Source organism: Tupaia chinensis, unplaced genomic scaffold, assembly GCF_000334495.1.
Source record: "Tupaia chinensis unplaced genomic scaffold, TupChi_1.0 Scaffold000544_1, whole genome shotgun sequence".
NCBI classification, from domain to species: domain Eukaryota; kingdom Metazoa; phylum Chordata; class Mammalia; order Scandentia; family Tupaiidae; genus Tupaia; species Tupaia belangeri.
The window spans coordinates 1,585,368-1,607,960 of NW_006160056.1; the positions used below are offsets into that span (position 1 = coordinate 1,585,368).

The window sequence follows — 22,593 nt, forward strand, 5'->3', positions numbered from 1 at the left end:
CCTCTCTTCCATTCTCCTCTCAGGATCTTGGGCATGCATGCACACGCACCCGGCGTGAGTTTTAAACCACCGGGTCCGGGATGTGAACCGTGGTGGACTACTTGGGAGTGCAGCGATATAGCCATTATGCTAACTGCTAGTCCCTCTCCCTGCTCTTACTTACACTCCCCCCCACACACACATACACTTATAATAATACTATTTATGGCCCTTACTGTAATCAGTCTTCTCTAAAGAAACTACCTACATCTTCAAGCTTTTCTCAGAACAGTTCTTTTTTGTTCAAATTTTAAGGCTTTCCTCCAGACAATACTGGCACTACTGAAGCCCATCAGAAGAGGTGCTGTTCACACTTTAATTCTCCTAGAATCAGCATACCAGGAAAAGTGTCATTTTCCTAGCTACAACTTTTGATTTTAGACCAGATTTCATCCTCATCAACTAACAGATCAACTTCTAAAGAAGCTATACCTTTTGCTTCCTAATCAAATCCTCTACCACCTCTTTTTGTAGTGGTCTAGCTCCTCAAAAGGGCAACTCCAAAATCAGATTGAGAAACTCCATTAAAAAATCATCATCCCAACTTCGTCAGACATGCAATAAGGCTTACTGAATTTTTTTCATTCTAATAAAATATCTATTGAATTTTCTCAAATTTTTTTTCTAAATTTATTTCATTATCTTCCAGAGCTCATACCTTTCTCTTTATCTTGAATGGATGACTTTATCTCCTACTTTTCCAGAAAGACCATGCCATTTAATACGAATTTCTTCTTTTCTCAGTAATTCTCCAGTTTTAATCATTCTTTTTCTGTCTCCCTAGTTTCTGAAGGAAGGAGTATCCCTCTTCTGTTTTCTTAGCTTAACTCTTTTACCTTTTTTCTTGCATTCTATTGTCTAGGGCCTGTCTTTAGAAATTATATCTTCCTTCTCTTATTTTATCACTTATTTTTTCACCCATAGCCCCTTCTTTGGCCTGAAAAAAAAAAAAAAAAAGCTCAGTTTTCTCCTTCTTTAAATCTTTTTCTAACTTTATACCTTCTTTTCATTTGTTTTTTTTTTTTTTTTTTTGGAGAGGTTTTCACTACAGGGCATATGCGCTCGCCAGACAGACAGAGAGAGACAGAGAGACAGAAAGCGAGAAATCACTCCCCAGGGGGAATGGTCACGCCGCAATCCCTTCTCCTCCGTTCTCCTCTTGGGATCTTGGGCACTCACGCACAGGCGCCTGGTGTGAGTTTTAAGCCACCTTGTCCGGGATGCGAACCGCGGTTGACTACGTGGGAGTCCAGCGACATAGCCGTTACGCTAACTGTTGGTTCCCTATACCTTTTCAAATATGCATTCATTTATCTTCTTTTCACCAGCTTTCTTAGAACTATCACCTGCTTTTGTTGCCTGATTTGCTCCAACTCAGAATCCTCTAAAATCACTATTCTTCTCCTATCAGTTTGTAGAAACACTCTATAAAGGTCTTATCAATATTTTATTTCTTAACATTTCTACCTGTTTAAAGTGCTTCTCTGTGGCATTTGACCCTACCTCCTTCTTCTTATAAAAAGAGTCCAAAGTAGAGTTTCCAGATAGAAATCCCACTCCTCTTCCTGCCACTGGATTTCTTTCTCTTTCCATCCTCAACTAGTTCCCCTCCCTGCTCATTCAATAGCTTTCCTTGCAGATCTTATTCATAGGGTTCAGATATTTCCTATTTATCAGTGACTTTCAAATATGCACATTTACCCATAATCTTTGTCTGGTACTACAGCTTGCATTCCCAACTTCCCCCTAGAAGAGCTCAAAACCAACTTTTCAAAACCCAATTCAACATTGCTTTCTCAAATCTTTCCTCTCTTCGATATTTATTCTTCTCAGTTAAAGTCATCCTCATTATACCAATTATCCAATACCAGGTCATATAGTTCAATCTCCAATTCACCCATAGCGAATTTTTTTTTCTTTCTCCCTTCCTTCCTTTCCCCATAGCGAATTTTTTTTTCTTTCTTTCTTTCTTTCTTTCTTTCTTTCTTTCTTTCTTTCTTTCTTTCTTTCTTTCTTTCTTTCTTTCTTTCTCTTTCTTTTTTTTTTTTCCAAGCTCAAGAGCTCAGAGAATGAAAATAATATATATCAAGGACATCGAAACCCACATCTTCCCTTTTCATATGAGGGTAGTGAAATCAAGAGAAGTGACTTGTGTGAAGGACCAAGACTACAAACTCTATAGCATCTCTCTGCCACACCATAAAGAAAGGTTTGAAGGCAGAAAAAGATGCTTAGGTTGGCAGTTCGAGGAAGAACACCAGAGCAAGTATCTTGGCAGCTTGGCACATTTGAAAACAATACAAGGTAGTGGAAAGACTGGATGCTCCAGAAGCAAAAATAATCTGATAAAAGGCTAAGGGTGGGGCATTGCAAACAAACTTGTCCAGATTAAGTATTATGATGAATGAAACACTTCCGATAAGTAGCCTCATACTTATTTATGTTTCTGTTCAAGACAAGCAGGAAGGAATCGGTGGCAGCAATTCCACTGATTCCACTGTTTGCTAGTGATTGCCAGAGATTTTTGGATACCACTCACCAATAAAAACAGTGCAAATCCTCTGGAGATACAGGCATCTTATTTTCTCCAATAGACTTCAAATATGTGCAGAAAGGAACTGAACTCTTCCATTGATCTCATCCATCAGCACATGCACTCTATAAGTATTTAATAATCTGCATATATCTGTATATTTGTAGGGTGCTGAGTGCTGGGTATATGAATGGATACTTCAAAGTCCTGGCTTCAAGGAATTGAGAGCTTAGTCATGATGCAACAAGAATGCACATGAGTATGGTGTGTTATATAATAATCTGGGCACAGGGGATGTGAGGACCACAGAAGAGGCACCTCACCCAGAAGAGAATGCTAGGGAAAACATTCCTGAGGAAGTGAAGTGCACCACAGTGAAACCTCCCAGAGAAATTGGAGTTAACTGGCAAAGTGCAAAGAAGGGAATAATCTTGCAGACATAGAAAAGCATGCCAAATTTCAAGGCAGGGAAGAAAATATCCTATTTAACACCTGTAAATAAGACTAAAAATATCTGTTGTACAGAATAACTTCCTGAATCAGCAGTTTCCAAATGTCTTCTGGGATGATAAGAAAGGGTGATAGGAGAAACCAAGGATAACAAGGTTTTGTATTAATTACAGTGCAGAAAGATTAGAAATAAGCAAAGAATATAATCCTTAGCCTCTAAGTATGAGTTGTTTGTTAAATTACAAAAAGAGTTTCATTATTTAGAACTTCATGTTAACATTTTTCATGGAATTATTTGGGATAAAAATATCTACTTTCTGTATCTCACTAATTCAGAACTTTTAGTTCCAGTGAGGGAGGGGGAAGTCATACAACAGAATAACAAATAGTATTTCCTAACAGAAAATAAGTCTCCTAGTTTTTGAATATTCATTTTAAAGGTCTATTAGACATAACACTCAAAATCTAAATTGATGACAGAAAAAAATCAGGCCCACAAAGAAAAGACTTCTCTAGAAAATTTTGTTTATCTTTATTTTTGGAGGACAAGTAAAAATAAAATTCCACTCACACATACCACCACCAGCACCAGTACCAGTACTAGCAACAGCTTAGAATCCAAATAAGACTCTCACTATACTCTAATGCAGCAATGTCCAACATTTTGAGCACCAGGAACTGGTTTTATGGAAGACAATTTTATCACACACCTGGAGGTAGTGGGTGGTGAAGGGGGTAGTTATCGACAATTTGAATATATTATACTTATTGTGCACTTTATTTGTATTATTATTACATTGAAGTATATAATTAAATAATTATATAAGGCACCATAATGCAAAATCAGTGGGAACCCTAAGCTTGTTTTCCTGCAGCTGCATAGTTCCATCTGAGGGCTCTTATGAGAATATAACACTGTCACTGATCTGATAGGAAATAGAGTTTAGACAGTAAAGCAAGAAAGGGGGAGCGGCTGTAAATACAGAGGAAGCTTCACTCACTTGCTCACTGCTCACCTCCTTCTGTGCAGCCTGGTTTTAAACAGGCTATGAACTGGTCCCAGCTTATGGTCCAGGGATTGGGGATCTCTATTCTACTGCACATAGTTAAGAATTTAGAAATTCAGATCATGATTATTGCATGTGCCCCATTTTGTCCCCCAAATTTTTATTTAAAAATTCATGTTTTTGCTGATATTTTACTAGCCAAAATGGAATATTAGGCATGCAATTTCAGTGATCTGAATTCACAATGAAAATGTAAGAAGTCCACTTTCTAAAAATCTTAGTCTCCATTCTAAAGTGCAACTGATTTGACAAATGCAAGGTAATTTTCAATATTTCACAAATACTCTTTTCTGTTTATTAAAATCCAGTCCCTGGCATAGCTTCCTGACCATCCCAAACCTGTGAGGCTGTTACTATTTCTGTTTGAAAAGACTTGGAAGGAATGACAGGGATACCAAGATAGAAAGTGCTCAGGGTTTTGAATCTAGTATCATGGTTAACATAAGATCCAAAAATATTTATAGAGCTCTAAATACAGGCAGCGATGAATAAAGAAATATATTATTTAGTGAGAAGATGACTGCCAGAAGCTAAGGCCTAGCCAAATGGAATAATGATGGGGACAGACAGCAACAGGACGGATCTGGAGACAAGCCTAGGAAACTAATGTAAATCAATATACATTTATAGAGACTTTACTGAATGAGCAATTGCCCACAGGGAGTTGCCTACCATGGAGAAGTCAAGGCTAGGTATTCTTATGGTGATCCATTGGGTCCTTGGAAAAGTCATGATGTATTTTTCTCCACAAAAAAAGCATCATGACTTTTCCAACAACCCTGTAATTAACCCTTCAGTACATTGCTTTGGCTTTTTTAGTAGACTAGTTTACCCAGAGGTGGGATGAGAGTGGAGGGGCCTATCTGGCAGCTCCAACAGACAACATTAATGTACTATCTACATAGCTATTGATGTGAGAGCGGCATGGAAAATACTCACACTGGAGATAAAAGCCAGCCCGCTAGGAAGTATATCAATATCTTCAGAGCCATTTTCTGCAAAAGAAGTGTAGAATCAGAATGACGCATTATGATGGGTTAAAATACAAATCTTGCAGTCCAAACTTTAAACTTCTTTTGGAAAGAATAGTGATGTTTTCATCCATTTACTTGGGAACCTATATTAACTTTTGGGAATCCCACAGGCATGCTATTCTACAATAAAACTTGAATCAAATTCTTCAAATCTAAGTTATATTTTTAGAGCTGCATTTTCAACCAGGAAAGACAAATAACTAGAAAATAGATTCTTATGCTAGATTTATTCTTTTTCTTTTTTTGGAGAGGTTTTTACTATAAGGCACATGTGCTTGCCAGAAAGACAAAGAGAGACAGAGAGATAGAAAGCGAGAAATTACCCCCCAGGGGGGATGGCCACGCTGCAATTCCTTCTCCTCCATTCTCCTCTCAGGATCTTGGGCACACATGCACGTGCGCCTGGCATGAGTTTAAGCCACTGGGTCCAGGACTCGAACCACTGTTGACTACATGAGAGTTCAACGACATAGCCATTACACGAATTGCTGGTCCCTAGATTTATTCTTTAAATAATGATTTCTGGGTGTGTCTTGAGAGAATCACCTTGATTCCCCATAAAAGGCTGGTTTACAGACTGAATGATAAAATTCGGAAAGTCACAATTTTAAAGATCCCTTACATGTCTATCTACCAAGAATTCTTCCTCTTCCAACTTGTTGACGCCTAAACGTCTGTCATTGTACAGTCATATTGGGCAATTATTAAGTAATTATTCTCTGTTATAAAAGCAATAGGTCTTAGCATAGACTATTGAGTATAGATGAATTTGACAATTTAGTCATATCTCTTTCTCACTGTCAGTGGTTTTAAGCATTTTTGGATGGAAAGGTTATAAAAGCAATAGGTCTTAGCATAGACTATTGAGTATAGATGAATTTGACAATTTAGTCATATCTCTCACTATCAGTGGTTTTAAGCATTTTTTGATGGAAAGAGGCAGTGTCACAAATAAGTTTTGACTGAGAACAGATAAATAAGTTTCTTGCATGACTTCTAGTAGGGAGATGGATTCATATATGATGTGGTACCAAGCAGGCAAGATTAGGACTGAAAGCAAAGGTTATTTAGTATAGTAAATATAGTCCACAAATAGATCAATATGTACTGAACAGACAAACATGTACTGTTCTTTTTTTCTTTTCTTCTTCTTCTTCTTTTGCTACAGGGCATTCTCACTCACAGAGAAGGAGAGAGAGAGAGAGAGACAGAGACAGAGACAGAGAGAGGAGAGAGAGAAAATGAGAAAACACCCACATGGGTATGACCACACCACAGTCCTTTCTAATTCCATTCTCCTCTCAAAATTTTGGGAATGTATGCACACGCATCTGGTGTGTTTTTCAAGCTGCCAGGTTCAGGACTTAAACTAGGCAGTTGGCTGTGTGGGACTCAGCTGCCTTAACCACCCTGCCAACCAGGTGGCCCAGCCACATGCTCTTCTTAAAATGTGATGTTTATACTCTTCCATCAAGAGGTAAGATCCACCCATATTTATTCTTTTTGAAACTGAGTAGACCTTTATAACCGTCTTAACAGATAGAATGAATGAGATGTGCATAATGTCATATCATATGGCATCTAACACTAAGTCACAGTCAGCCATAAACACAGCTGCGTCTGTTTCTCTCACTTCTACTTCTCTTATTCTCTCTCTCTCTCATACACACACACACACACACACACACACACACTTCTCTGTCTGTATCTAAGGCATGCACCTTGGCAGCCCTGAATGAAAATGTAAGAAATCTGGTTATTCTAAAGCTATAGAGGAGAAACTACAGCAAAAGCACACAAAGTGGAGAAAGGTGCTGGAGGAACTGCAGAAGACTCCAGCTCCCAGTCTTTGAACCATCCTAGCTAATGCAAATAGAACAGGTGGACTATCTCCACTGAGACCTGCTAATATTTCAAATTTATGAGCAAAATGATTGTTTTCTAAGTCATCATATTTTGGGGAAGCTTGTTACAAAGTTATAGTAATTGGAACACATGTAAAAACAGTTACTTAGGTAATAGATTACTAGGGTGTAAAAAGGCAGTTGGGGGAGGATGGAAGAGTGTGGAAAAGAGAAGTGGGATAAAGCCAAAGAAAATGCATATTTGAGTCAACAGAAAGGTGAGTAATAGGTACTAAAAACTAGAGAACAGAAAAAGATGAAACTTTATGCACTACACTGAAGGTTGAAACTAATTCCCATCTAGTGCCGTAAAAATTAAATTAACCAGAATGTCCCATTTCCTAAACATTCTGGTTAAACAAGATTTACTTACATACGGTATTCTGGTGGCTTAAAATATTTAGTCCTATTTCCTCACAGAGTGATACAGCATGAGGAGAATCCAGCAAAATGAAAAAAGTGATTTTAAAAATCACACTGAATACAGGTTGGTTGCTTCTGATGTTTTTCTTGTCTTTCTGTACACCTCATCCTAGTTTCCTTTTACCTTGATCTCCTCCCTGCCTCTGTCCTGCATGTAGATCTCCAGGCCCTGTCTGTGCGTGGCTCTTTCTCCTGACAGAGGCCTCCGTTTCACCTTCACAACACACTCTGGTCCCACAGCTTCAGCTTCCACCTCCATGCTCTTAACTGTCCAATCTCAATGTCAAGTTCAACTCTTTCTCCCAAATTCCAGACCTCTGCATTCAGCTGTATAGTGGACATTTCTAACTGTTTTTTTTTAATTTCTCATATTCCGTAGGTCCTGATCTGGACATACCTACCTTGAATCTGTTCCATTGTCTACATTCCCGTTTTGTGTTGTTTTTGTTTTTAGTTTGCTATAGGGCAAGTGTGTTCACTGGTGAGAGACAGAGAGGGAAAGGAAGAGAGAGAGAAAGCATCCCCCAGGGGAGATGACTATACTGCAATATGTTCTCCTCCACTCTCCTCTTAGGATTTTGGATATGCACACACATGAACCTGGTGGCCCTGTGGGATCCAGCTGCCTTAACTACCAAGTCACCTGACTAGCCCACTATACCTCTGTTTTAATAGGTGGCATGTTCATTCTCAAGTATCTAAAGCAGGAACTGTGAAGTTATCTTTAATGCCTCCCTTTTCCTTATTTCCCAAATCCATTTGATCACCAGTCATCCAAGTTCTAGAATTTCCTGCTAAGGTCACTAAATTGCATCCCAATAGGTCAGCTCTGCTCTCCTAATGTCCATTATCTTCTCTGAACTACTGACAGTCATTTATTTACATTGCAAAGCAGACCTTGTCACTCTCTGACTTAGAACTTTCCAGAGGCCCACTACAGCTGACAGTATAAATCTCACAGGCTTTGGTCTAGATCTCAAAGCCTCTAATCTTGGCTCCAATCGCAGCCCTTGTGGGTTCCACCCTTCATTCAACATTCCAGTTGTGCTGTGGTGCTTCTGTTAGTAGTTTGTGAAATGTGTCAGACTCTGTAACCTGCTTGCCTGTGAACATGCTGTTCTCCTCTTGGCATACTCAGACTTTTCCCACCCCACCTTCATCTCTCTGGGCCAAGAGTGCATGCTCTTGGACTGAGCTAGAGGGCCATGCCTTCAGTCTCCCCCCTCAGCCTTTCCAGATTTGCTTGGTCTCAGCATCCATTTTATGTAATAATATGGTTTCCTGTGACTACCTCCACCAGAACCTTTTTCCATACTGGGCTGTATTCCTTTATTCACTTTTAATTTCCTACTAGATAGCATGCTTCCTGGGTTTTATTCAGTGTTGTATCCTTGCATCCAACACAGAGCCTGTCTTTTTACTGTAGAAGCTCTCAGTAAAAGCTAGTTGGTTCAGTAAATACTTACTATTGACAAGTGAATATTCACTGTTGAGTATAAGATATCTTGGGTTGTGGCATCTTTGGTTCTCCTTTTTTCTTTCAAATGCCATTTTACATCTCTGTTATGAGGTCAAACCTCCATAACTCACCCACAACTGAGTGGGCATTTTTCAAAGATGTTGTGACTGTCTTTATCTACTTGTTCCACCCATGGCATGAGGGAGCTGGTGTTTTGTACTCAGAAGTGGAAACAAATTACCAGCTAATGGCTCAATTTTTCCATCCCTCCTTGCCCTGCCTGTACTACACCTGCATGACAGGTTCAGTGCATCTCAGCAACAGTGGTGCCTGAGGGAGTAAGAGTCCCAACACACCCTCTTCTGAGTCCTCACACATATTCACCAGTTGTGTACAACTCTCATTCAAAACCCATTCCAAGACTAAAAGCAGTCTTATGAATAGGCATGTATTCCTTTCTTAACATGCCAACCCTTCTACTTAGCATAATTTCATTTTAAAAAATCATCTTTTCATCTCTTAAATCATTCTCTGTAAGCACCCTGAGAAAGGGTCACACCAAAACACTACAACCAGTTAATTGTTTTATTATCTTTTCACATTTTTGAGAGAAGTTTCTGATAAGCATTGAAGAAAACAATGGAAATATGTCTTAGAGACACAAGAAGATACAGAAGGGGAAAAGGGATGGAAGGGAAGATAGAAATATCAAACACAAAGGCTGCCTGCTTGTTATTCTTGCCTATGGGAAACCCTAATAAAATGATTCATATTTCAAGTGTAACTTTGATTAGATGCCAAGGGTAGCCAAAGAACTTTTTGGTTAAAACAATCCTTGACCCTCAAAGCCTTGGGAAATACGTGAACTTAATACAAAAAGATTTGTGAGAGATGATTTCTAGAGACAGACATATTTCATCTTTTGACTTGTCTTCCCAGGAAGAATACTGGAGAAGAAAAATGAAAAAAGGAAGAGTTTTTTCCACTAATAAAATTAACCTCTAACATCTGGGTCTTGAAGAAAACACATATGAGATTTTTCTCCAGCTCTCTTACTGCCCCTATCTACTACACCCTACCTAAAATCTGTCCTTGACCTTCCATTGCTTTATAAAGACTGTTCATCAGATAGTTGGGTCTTGTGAATGTTGTATTATTAGATAGGGGTATAGCAAAAAGTTCATGAAAAAAATGGAATTAAAATACAAGCTTATTTTGGGTGCAAAAAAAATTTCATGCTTTTTTTCCCTATAATATGTGTTTTACATATTATAGACCTCTCATATTTAAGTACCTAACTTGCCTTGTATGGGTCAGTATATATTTAGTAAAACTATTTGCATTACAGATTTTCTGTTTTCTGCTGCCATAAATGAAGATCTATAAGCTACCTTTAGAGAGGCAGGACCTTGTACATACACTGTGTCTTGGCCCAAGCAAAAATCTTGTGTACATGCACATCATGGATGTGGAGAGTTGTCTAAACCACTTTACTGGAGCTTCTGTAATAAAAATGTGTTGCCAATAGATAAGAATGGCAGTGTTACACAACAGAGATTACTAAGGCATAGGACAAAACCCTAACGATAATCTAGGCCCATTACATCCTAGTTTTGGCCACTGAGCAAGTAATTTAATTCTGCTGTGTGTCAATTTCCTAATCTGCAAAGCACAGATAGCAGGTAGATTGTGATGATAAGTAGATGTTTGTAAAGAACTCAACAGAGTGCTCATGGACCCCAGGCCTTTGATAGGCAGTTTTAATTTTTAGACATATGTCAGTATTGTCTAATTAACAAATGACCTGTGGTCATTCTAACTTGTTTAGTTCTTCAAACATAAAATGTAATTATGCCAATAGACAAAAGAAGTTAACAAGACATTTTTTTTTCCTTCTCCTCCAAGCCCACTTCCAGTGATGTAAGTTATTCTCTTCAAACTGTTTGGATAATCAGGTCCAGTCTGGTGATACAGTCAGTAACTGAACTGAACTCAATGCTGGAAGCCACATGGCTACCATGGATTCATATCCCAGGTCAGCCTGAAAACACTCCAGGCCTGTACAAATACCCAAGATCCTGAGGAGCTAGCAGGCTGTGGGAAGGAGACTGTGGTTTCTCTCTGTCTCTGCTGTGTGTGTACATGCTCTCTGTCATAAATAAAATAAATAAATGTAAGATAAATATTCGGGTAATCAGAACCCTGATCTATGTCTTAAAATATTAAGTCTAGTTTTAGCTTCTCAAATCCAGTTAAGTGGTACAATCTGAGAGTTGGTCTACACCTTAGCAATCATCTTGTTTTATTATCCCTTTAAATTACTAGCAGGGTTATATCTTTTTTTTTTTTTTTTGAGAGGTTTCTGCTATCGGGCACTTGTGCTCGCCAGACAGACAGAGAGAGACATAGAGACAGAAAGCGAGAAATCACCCCCCGGGGGGATGGTCACACCACAATCCCTTTTCCTCCATTCTCCTCTCGGGATCTTGGGCACACATGCACACGCGCCTGGCATGAGTTTTAAGCCACCAGGTCCGGGACGCGAACCGCGGTCGACTACGTGGGAGTCCAGCGACATAGCCATTATGCTAACTGCTGGTTCCCGCAGGCTTATATATTTTGAGAGTTACATATGTAGTAAGTACGAATATAATGTCACAAAATAGTAAACAAATGAAGGAATGTCACATTTTCTAATTTTTCAAATCAAATTATATTGAATCTTGATCCTCCAGTTCACTAAGCTGCATGGGAAATTCAACCTGAGTCATTACTGGGTTTCTCTTTTAGAGTCATGCAATGACTCCTGGTGATGGGTCTTAAACCAGACAGCATGTCTTGGGAAGGCCATCAGCCTTTATTCCTCAATAGTCACCACTGAGTTATTCACTGCCAAGCCTAGAGGTTCCTTTAATGTAGACAGCTCTGCCACTTTCACGTCTTTGCTCAAGCTGGAACACACAGGGCACAGGGTCCACTTCCTTGAAGAGAACTGGTAGATATTTGTTCTGATGGCTTGCTCTTCCACCAGAACGCTGTCAGGTGTGCAGCAAGGGTCCCTGTTGTTCAAAGAAATCCACATATTCTTATCTCTTTCCCATCAGAATCCCTTGAAAGGAGCTCAGGTTTCAAAAACAAAAGTCTAGAAGGAAATAGTCTTCACTTTCTTCTGCCTTCCAGTAGGCAGCACAAACTAACCTGATAGGTAGCACAGATCCAGGTTACTTTTTTTTTTTTTTTTTTTTTTGGTGAAAAATTAGGAGAGTAGAAAAAGGCAGCAAAAAAATAAAAACTCAGGAAGGTTCTTTTTTTAAAAATACATATATATATGTTATATATATATAGTAAGAAAACTAAAATACAAAATATAACACAAAATAAACTACCTGTCACATACTGATAAATAAGTCACAGTCCAGGACTCGAGGGAGTTTGCACCCTGTTAGTGAAAGAGGGAACACTGCTAGTTGTTAAACAAACCATGTGGTAGGTGTCATAAAATCAGAGTTTTCATGTGTTGTAAGAGTTCAGAGTAAAGAGAGGATTGTGCAACTTGTTTCAGTAAGCAGGGAAGAAAAAAATCAGTGGAGAGAATCTTATAAGGAAAGGTGAGGAAGTGAAAGGACGCATTTCCAGAAGAGAAGTGAACAGAACCTGGTCTGAATTTTCTTTTACTAGTAGCAGAATCAGGAGGAATTGGAGGCTTGGAGCCCACAGAAGCAGCTACAGCAGGTGAGCTCATCCATGAGCAGGGGCACAGAGAAACCTGAGGCCAACATGTCTCACATGAAAGTACAAGGGACAAAAGGAAAAGAAATGGGTCCCGGATTTTGAACCAAGTCTCTTGAGAAAGGGGCTACCAAAAACAGGGGAAATCTAGAAGAATATTGTGTAGTGTGCAGGAGAATAAGGGAGAAAATAACAGATGTGCAAAGTAGAATTCAGCTGAGATTGAGGCTGAGCTGGAGCTTCCCTTTAACTAACTGGAAAAGAAGGCCTGTGGCTTGAGAAGTTAGAAATCAAGCTGTGGATTTCAGTTAATTTTTTATTTATTTTTTTTTTTAGAAAGAGTTTTTGCTATAGGGCTCATGCACTCATCAGAAAGAGAGAGACAGAGAGAGACAGAAAGCAAGAAACCACCCCCCTGAGGGATTGGCCACTCTGCAATCCCTTCTGCTCTATTCTCCTCTCAGGATCTCTGGCACACACGCACATGAACCCGGCATGAATTTAAGCCACTGGGTCCGGGACTCAAACCACGGTCGACCACACGGGAGTTCAGTGACATAGCCATTACAGCAACTGCTTATCCCCAGTTAATTGTTTTTAAAGCATTACTTTATTTAACTTTATTTACTTATTTTTAGTTTGACCAGAGAGGGACAGACAGAGAGAGATTGAGAGAGAGAGAGAAAGTGAGAAAGTAAGCCTTCAGGTCCAGGACTCGAACTGCAGTCAGCCATGTGGAGTCCAGCACCCTTAACCACCATACCACTTGCTGGTCCTATTCAGTTAATTTTTTTAAAAGACATCTAGATAGGCAATGAGTTCCCTGAGGTTAGACATTAAGTCATAATACTTAAGGAGGGCAGAAGGCAAAAAGAAAGAAAATAAGTAAGACAGGCCACAGAAGACAGGGAGAAGGGTGTAAATCACAGGGGAAAGGGTGAGAATTTAGTGGGACACAGTCAAGGTGCAGTCAGTGACATCCTTTAGATAATGGACTGAGAAAAAGAGATTTTGGCACTTAAGAGACCCATGATTGGCATAGCGTGGGTATAACTGATAGGAAAGGAGCCCTTCTTGGGGGGGTCTAAAGATTAACAGAATTTGGCAGGGCTCAGACAGGTGGATGATAAACAAGAAACTGTGCTGGTCTCCTTTGGTACTGTCACATACATACCGAGTCCCTCAATAAGGTGGCAGTTTTGGGGTTCTACTGGCTCTACTTCTCGAAATGCATTCATTTTTCCTCTGTGAAAAGAAAAACCAACAATGGAAGTCAAGGTAGAACATCCAAAATCGATGTCCAAATATGGCCTTTAGTCACCTTCATATTGGTAGACTCTATCACAGTTTACCAATGATGTAACAAGTAAATAGGCGTCTCCTTTTCTGTTTACACAATGTAGACATTATGTGGGTAATGTACCTGTATCAGCTAGCTCACCCTGTTATTGCTGAAAGACTAAGATGTTATACACATGGAACGCACTTTGTTGCCCAAGTAGATACTATTTAACAGTACACGTAATCAAATCAAGTTAAGAAGAATAATGCACAATGTAGCATTATTTAATTTTCTAAAGTATTGTCTAATTCTGCACTTTTGCCCTTAATCTCCTAGAGTCTTATCTTTTGAACCCATCCCCAAAATTGCTATCCCAAAATTCAAAAGGGTCTCCTAGAAGTTGAACCTTGTAGCTTTTGCTTTATTTTTTTTAAAAAAAATTTATGTTGACACATTTAGCAAATATGTAAGTTCATTAAACTACCAAAATTTAGATAATTTTCCAAATTATTGTTCAATCATTGTTCTTGTTTTTATAGTGAAACATTCTTCAAAATGTCAGGGATCATTTTAAACTTCTATTCAACTATATTCAGGAAGGTTTGTACACTTGGAAGGTATCTCATAGTCACTTAAAAAAAAAAACCACTATTATTATTACTACTATTTTAGGACTCTCTCACTTGGTTGCACTAAAAGCACATGTAAAAATAAACACTCCCAAACTGACCTGGAAAGTATTATCAAAAGGTGCTTCAACAGATTCTAGACGTGAACCTCTGAGGAGACCAGCTTCTATTCTGAGAAATAAACCTTTAAAAAATCCAGACAACTGAAGGCAGGCAGAGACTATAGTTCCACTTGGGAACTAAAGATCATCACCTAATTTTCTTCTCTAGAGCCCAGAACTGACTTTCCCTGAGACATTTCTAGTATGGCTATGACCACTGCATACAAGATCAGACTCCTACAAAAAACTCCAGTTACCCCTGCAGGTTTCAGCTCAGTGTTTGCGCGGTCTGGCTACCTCTGAATCTGGGATGGCTTCTGTGACCCAGTACTCCTCTGAGTTTCACCAGGCTTGGGCAACGTCTGAGCCAGCCATAAATAACTAGCTGGAAGCCTGATTCCCTTGCCCAAGTCCAGCGATTCCAGTTAACTTCCCCCCCACCCCCAAGCAAATGTTGACGGAGACCCAGAGGGGACATTTCCCCTTAACAGTTTTAGGAAAGGCAAGCACTAGTTCTCTTCGCCCCTAACTGGACGATGCTGGAAGGGATTGAGGGGTGAGCTTCCAAAGTCGCTGATTACTTCCCGCTAGGAAGGCGGGGCCGCGGAGCCCTCCACCGAGCTTGGAGAAGAGAAAGACCGAGGACACCTGCTCACCTGAACGCCAGGAACCTCTCCCCGATTAAGGCCAGGCCGACCCCCAGCACAGTCAGCACCACTAGCTTCCCCATAGTCTCGGGTGCCCAATGGCGATGGGCGGGCGCCCTGCGCTCCGGGAGGGCGCTGCGGGCGGGTTCTGGCACCGCCCATTGATGGGTGCAGGGGGCCCCGCCCCCCAGGCGCCTCTCGGGGCAGGTGCGTCGCTAGGGCGTTGCGACTTGGGACTCCGCAGCAGTCACGCTGCCCAGGTTCAAGGCCACTTCTCCGCACGCGCTCGGGTTCAAGGGAACTTGCATGCGCGGAATTTGCGGGAGTTTTTTCTTCAATGCTCAGTTTACCAGCAGGGAGCCCGGGAACGCTGGTTAAGGTCTGCAGTTCCTGTGACAACTTTGTTAAGAAAACAGCAGATGGTGGGCCGTGGAAGAAGTCCTTTGCGCCTGAAAGCTGCGGAACTCCCTCTCTGCCTCCCAAATGGATTCACCTGGGAACTGAAGGGGCAGGGGAGAACCAGGTACAAAAGTTCAGAGCCAGACACAGGACGTGAGGTGAGATGGAATTGCTCCCGGGTCTCTGGAAGGTTAGAAGATAGCTAACGAAGAGCTTTAACTCATTCCCCTCCAAGATTTGGACACAGGACGCTGATTTGGGCACAGGACATGGTCCCCAGACCTTTCTGTAAGACGTTCAGAGCCAGACACAGGACGTGAGGTGAGACGGAGTTGCTCCCGGGACTCTGGAAGGTTAGAAGATAGCTAACGAAGAGCTTTAACTCATTCCCCTCCAAGATTTGGACACAGGACGCTGATTTGGGCACAGGACATGGTCCTTCCTGTAAGACTTTTGGATCCTTTTTAATTCTGGTCTTCTGTCCCCACTGGGCAAGAACTGCACTTTCTCCTCTCATAATAAGAACCAATTTGAAAATCTCACACACACACACACACACACACACACACAAACACACACACACACACACACATAGATAAATAAATAATCTTTTTTTTAAGGCCAGGTTGAGGTGGGGAAGACTTGAAGAATTTGGGCAATGTAGCAGTTTCAAGCTGATCTGTTTTTATTTATCAACAGCGAAGAATAGTACTTTTGAGTTCAGCATAGTCACCTGGAAATATTGGGGAAAGAAAAGGTGGACTCTGACCTGTAGGGTACATTAGCATGAATACGTAATTCTGGGATGAATCATAAAGCCTACCGTGAAAGCAGCACTTGCTATGTACTTTGCTTTGTGCATAGAACTGTATGTATGTTAACTCTTAATAATATTAAGAACACTCTCTGGATAGGAAACATTAATTGTGTGACTTCTCTAGGTTAAACACCTGGTAAATGGTAGAAGGCAGTCCGGTCCAAAGCTTGTGCTTTGTTGAAGCTCTGGAAAAAGGGTTCTACTAAAAGGACACTGTAACATCTAGAGTTGTGCATAGAAAACCTTTTTTTTTTTTTTTCCTTTTTTCTTTTGGCCAGAGGGTGTGTGAGCTCAACAGAGAGGGAGGGAGAGGGAGAAAGCATCTCCCAATAGGACATGATCACACCAGAGTCCCCTCTCCTCCATTGTCTAACCTGTCAGGATATTGAGCGTGCCCATATACTGTGTCCTGCCAGACCTTGAACTGCCCAGAGGGCCATGTGGGATCCAGGTATCTTAACCACTCGGCCACAGGGTTAGCGTGACAGTATTTTGGAAGATGACCAATTTTAACACAGGCAGAGGAAGAACTGAATTCTGGTCCTGTGAGGACTTGGGAGGAGAATCACTCACAGAGCTGAGGGGTGCAGGGTGTGGTGCAGACATGAACACTGAGTTTGGGGGGCAGGTTCCTTGGGTTTGAATCTACTTTGAGTACAATATTCAACTTTCTTCAGTTACAGATTCCTCTTCTGTGAAAGAACACCCACCTCCTAGGTGGCTTAAAATGAAATGTGATAGCAAATGGAAAATGCTCAGCACTGGGCTTGGTACATTGCAAGAATCAACAAAGGGGAACCACAACTTAAGTCTGAGCCTCCATTTGTGTAGGTAGGTTCCTTTTGTGGGGAAACCTCATCCCATTGAGCACCAGGGCTTCAGTAATATCTGTAGAACTTCATACCTAATAGTGGCTCAGTAAATGCAATTAGATGGATGGGTGCCATATATGGCCTTCAAAGAAAAATTGAGAGAGGAAAATGGAGGATGAAATGGTAAAAGTTGTAATCCGAGCTGAGCACATATGCCTTATCACGTTACTTCTTATTTGTCTCACTTTACAAGGAAGGCAAGTGCAGCATAGAAAGATTAACAACACGCTTGAGGTTCCACAAGGAAGAGGTGTCAGAACCATGGTGTGGACATGAGCTAAGTGCGCTAGAGTTCCTGTTCCTTGTCAGTGTGTTTGCTGACTTGTGGCATTGCATGAAAAAAGGGCAAAGAAAGGGGCATAACCTTGGGCAACTATTGAGAGTGCTGTGTTATCTATAATCATTAAAACCATTCTGCACAGTGTGTGTGTGTGTGTGTGTGTGTGCCCATAACTTTAAACATGAGGGGTGGTTAGTTACTACTGAATACCATAATTAGTCCTTCAAATCTCTAATACGGTTAAATTAGCATCAAAGAATTCTAAAATTTCAGGCCACTCTACACAGTGTCACCTTCTAAAGCTGTATCTAGAGGGCCCACTCTTTAGCACAGCAGATGTTACAAACAGTAATTTATACTAAAGCCAATTTTGTCCAGACCATGTGGATTGTTGGGAAACACTATCTAAAAGTTGCTGCCCTGCATACAGTAAGAACAAGGACAGCAGGTCAGCATCCTCATCCCTCAGGTATAGGGTATAGATCAACTGTTTGGTGATGTATCCATATTATGATTAACCCAAGAAATTCTTTTTTTTTTTTTTTTGAGAGGTTTTTGCTATAGGGTGCATGCACTCGCCAGCAAGACAGAGAGATAGACAGAAAGTGAGAAATCAGCCCCCAGGGGGAATGGCCACACCATAGTCCCTTCTCCATTCTCCTCTCGGGATCTTGGGCACACACGCACACGAGCCCAGTGTGAGTTTAAGTCACCGGGTCTGGGACTTAAACCGCAGTTGACTACATGGGAGTCCATCAACAAAGCCATTATGCCAACTGCTGGTCACAAAATCCTTCTTTTTGATCTGAGGTTAATGAGTTGTTGAATCCTTCCTTCAGAACTTTGTCTCAGTCTGAATTCAGGTGCTTGCTGAAATACTAAAAAGGACATAGCCGGAAGTCATTCATTGAGTTTACAGAACATCAGATCATAGGGTGGTTTTTAAATGATTCATCGACAATAAACATATGTATGTAACAAAGTTGGGCTTGAGACTTGTGTTTATTGGACCATACTCTTGTGGCAGTGAGATTAAGAGAAGAACCTATATAGCCTCATCCACATCAAAGCGTGGAAGGTTACTAATGTCCATCAGCAAAAAGACACTGGCAATAAGCCAAACTGGTTTGGTCAAGAGGCTGAAGAGTATCACAAGAGGGATTTGTTGTGGTGGCAATGCAGGACAGCACAATGCTGCAATGCTGGAGGCCATATGGAAGATTGGAGTTCAGTTGCTGGGTTGGCTTGTACATGTCCAGCACATGCATGTTAATGATGGTAGCTGGGAAGGCTGTGCAGTTCAAGTCCCAAACAGTGTGTGAGAAAAAAAAAATGTTTTAGATTCCTTTTTTAAAGATTTATTTTACATTTTATTTATTATTATTAGTAGTAAATTTTTAATTTTCTCTAGGGCACATGTGCACACCAGAGAAAGACAGAATGACAGAGAGAGAAAAAACAAGCCTCCAGGTTTGGCTTGAACCACAGTTGGCCATGCAGGAATGTAGCATCTTTTTTTATTCTTTTTTTCTTTTTAGGAGAGGTTTTTGCTATAGAGCACGTGTGCTCACCAGAAAGACAGAGAGAGACAGAGAGACAGAAAGTGAGAAATCACCTCCCCGAGGGGATGGCCACGCCGCAATCCCTTCTCCTCCATTCTCCTCTCGGGATTTTGGGCACGTACACACATGCACCTGGCATGAGTTTAAGGCACCAGGTCCAGGACTCGAACTGCAGTCAACTACATGGGAGTCCAGCGAAATAGCCATTATGCCAACTGCTGGTCCCTGGAGTGTAGCATTGTAACCACCATGCCACCTTCAGGCCCTGTTTTAGATTTCTAACATATACGTGTACTTATTAACTCACATCTACTTTTGTTCAAATAAAATTTCTAGTAAAAACAACAGAAAAAAAGTTTACTGTAGGCGTGTCATATTCTGGTACTTTTTATAAATGTAGCTTTTTAGATAAACATTGTTATAGCATCCTAAAACCTAAAACATATGCCACTTGGTTTTGAATTCTTAGGTGAACAATATTCAATTTTGCTTTATTCATCTGCGAGTTAACATTTTCTCATGGATAATTAGAAAAAAATGGTAATTATTTTTGCATGAAATATATCCAATACATTTGCTATGGTTCAAATGTCCCCTAAAATTTCATGTGTTGAGATTTGGTTGTGATGGGTTTAAAAGGGTGAAAACTTAATCCAACTACAGCATTGGAAGATGGGGTTTTAGGGAGGAGACTAGGATTAAGGTAATTAGGATGCCTCCATGATTGACTCCTAGTGAGTTTATAAGGGGAATTACCAACAAAAAAGAAAACATGGATGAGATGGACAAATTCCTGGACACATAAAATCTACCAAGATTGAATCAGGAGGACCTACAGAAAGCCTAAATAGGCCCATAACATGCAATGAGATTAAATCAGTAGTAAATAACCTCCTAAAAAAGAAAAGCCCTGGTCCTGATGGCATCACCTCTGAATTCTACAAAACTTTTAAAGACAAGAATGCCCACCTTCTCCACTCCTTTTCAATATAGTGCTGGAAGTCCTAGTCAATGCAATCAGAAAAGAGAATAAAAGTCATTCAAATAGGAAAAGAAGAGGTGGAATTATCTCTATTTGCAAATAACATAGAAGACCCAATGGTATCCACACACACACACACACAAAAAAAAAAAATTCCTGGAAGTAATAAATTAATACCAGGATTCAAAATCAACATACAAAAATCTATAACATTCCTATATATGAGCAATAAGCAGACTGAGATAGAACTGAAGAAAGTAATCCCATTTACCACAGCCACAAAAAGTATAAAATACTTAGAATATAACTAACCAAAGAAGTCAAAGACCTCAACAAGGAAAACTATGAAAATCTAAAAAAAGGAAGTTGAAAATGACACAAGAAAGTGGAAGTATATCTCATGTTCCTGGATTGGAAAAATATAATCAAAACGACAATTCTACCCATATTAACCTACATATTTAACCCAATCTCAATAAAATTACCAGAGACATTCTTCACAGATTTAGAAAAGACAATCATAGAATTTGTCTGAAATCATAAAGACCCTGTATTACCAAAGCCATCCAGTGCAAGAAGAATGTAGTAGGCGGCATCTGACTCTTTGAACCCAAAATAAATTACAAAGCTGTGATAATCAAAACAGCAGGGTATTAGCCCACACACACACAAAAAGACATGTGGACAAACAGAACAGAATAGAAACCCTACAAATAAACCTCCAAACATACAGCCATATGATTTTTGACAAAAGATCCTAGCCAATCCAGTGGGAAAAGGAAAATCTCGTTAGCAAGTGATGCTGGAAAAACTGAGTATCCACCTACAGAAAGATGAATCTGAACCCCTATCTCTTTCACCAATGACAAAAATCAACTCAAAGTAGATCAAAGATCTAAACTTAAAACCTCAAACTATAAAATTACTGGTGGAAAACTCTGGGAGACATTGTAGTAGGCAAATACTTCTTAAATAAGACCCCCAAAGCACAGACAATAATCCCAAAAATAGAAAAGTGAGATTACATCAGATTAAGAAGTTTCTACACAGCAAAAGACACAGTAATTAGTGTGAATCAACAACCTGCAGAATGGAAGAATATTTTTGTAAACTATGCCTCAGATAAGGAACTGATAATCAGAATACTCAGGGAACTCAAGTGGTTTACCTTAAAAAAAAAAAAAAGTGATCAACCCAATTAAAAGATGGGAAAATGAGCTGAAAAAACAACTAAGGAAGACATAAGAACAGCCAAAAAGCATATGAAGAAATGTTCACCATTCTCATCATAAAGGAGATACAGATCAAAAACAAAATGAGATACACCTAATCCCAGTCAGAATGACTAAAATTAGAAAAAAAAAAAAGTAAGTGCTAGCAGAACTGTGATGAAAGGGGAACTCTCATACACTGCTGGTGGGATGTAAATTGGTCCAGTCTCCAAGATCTACAAATAGAACTACCATATGATCCAGCAACCCCACTCCTGGGTATCTACCCAAAGGACAGGAGAATGTTCAGTCAGAAAAGTGCTTGCACATTTGTGTTTATTGTGGCATTATTCATGCTAAGACATGGAACCAACCCAGTGAAGAGATGAATGGATTAAAAATGTTTGGCACATATTTTCTGTAGAATACTATTCAGCCATAAAAAACAACAAAATCCTGGCTTTTGATAGAAAGTGGACAAATATAGAAGATTTACTGCTGAGTGAAGCAAGCTAGGCTATGAAGGAGAGATATTGTATGTCTCCACTTAACATATACTGACTGTCCATATTCTATGGCAGAAACTAAAAGATTAAATAGAAACATGGAAAATGGTTATGGATACTGGATACAGGGTGGGAAGAGGGTGGAAGGAGGAGGAGAGTGTGAGGAAAGATACTAAAGAGAAAAACAGAGAAGCATGAAAAATGTTCAACATCCCTCATCGTAAGGAAAATTGAGATCAAGATTAAAAAAACAAAAAATGATAAGTGTTGGAGGGTGTGTGGTGAAAGGGGAACTCCTTTACCCTGCTGGTGGGAATGTAAATTGGTCCAGCTACTGTGGAGAACAATTTGGAGATTCCTCAAAAATCTTCAAATGGAACTACCATATGATCCAGCAATCCTACTCCTCGGAATCTACCCAAAGGACAGAAGAATTCTTCATTGGAAAAGTGCTTGCACATCGATATTTATTGTGGCACTGTTCACGATTGCTAAGACATGGAACCAACCCAAATGCCCCCATGTGGATGAATGGATTGAAAAACTGTGGCACATACACTCTACAAAATACTATTCAGCCATAAAAACCAACAAAACCTTGGCTTTTGACAGAAAGTGGAAGAATACGGAAGATTTACTGCTGAGTGAAGCAAGCCAGGCTATGAAG

At 40.0% G+C, this 22,593-nt stretch overlaps 1 protein-coding gene across 1 annotated transcript in view; it reads right to left on the reverse strand.

Moving 5' to 3' along the window:
* Positions 1–15,440, reverse strand: part of PON3 (paraoxonase 3) — a 33,273-nt gene extending 17,833 nt beyond the window's left edge. The window contains 4 exon segments of the mRNA XM_006157494.3: positions 1,223–1,249; positions 5,031–5,084; positions 13,813–13,883; positions 15,307–15,440. Of these exon segments, the coding sequence (XP_006157556.1) occupies positions 1,223–1,249; positions 5,031–5,084; positions 13,813–13,883; positions 15,307–15,380 (226 nt within the window). The 5' untranslated portion in view covers positions 15,381–15,440.
* Between the last annotated feature and the right edge of the window lie 7,153 nt (positions 15,441–22,593).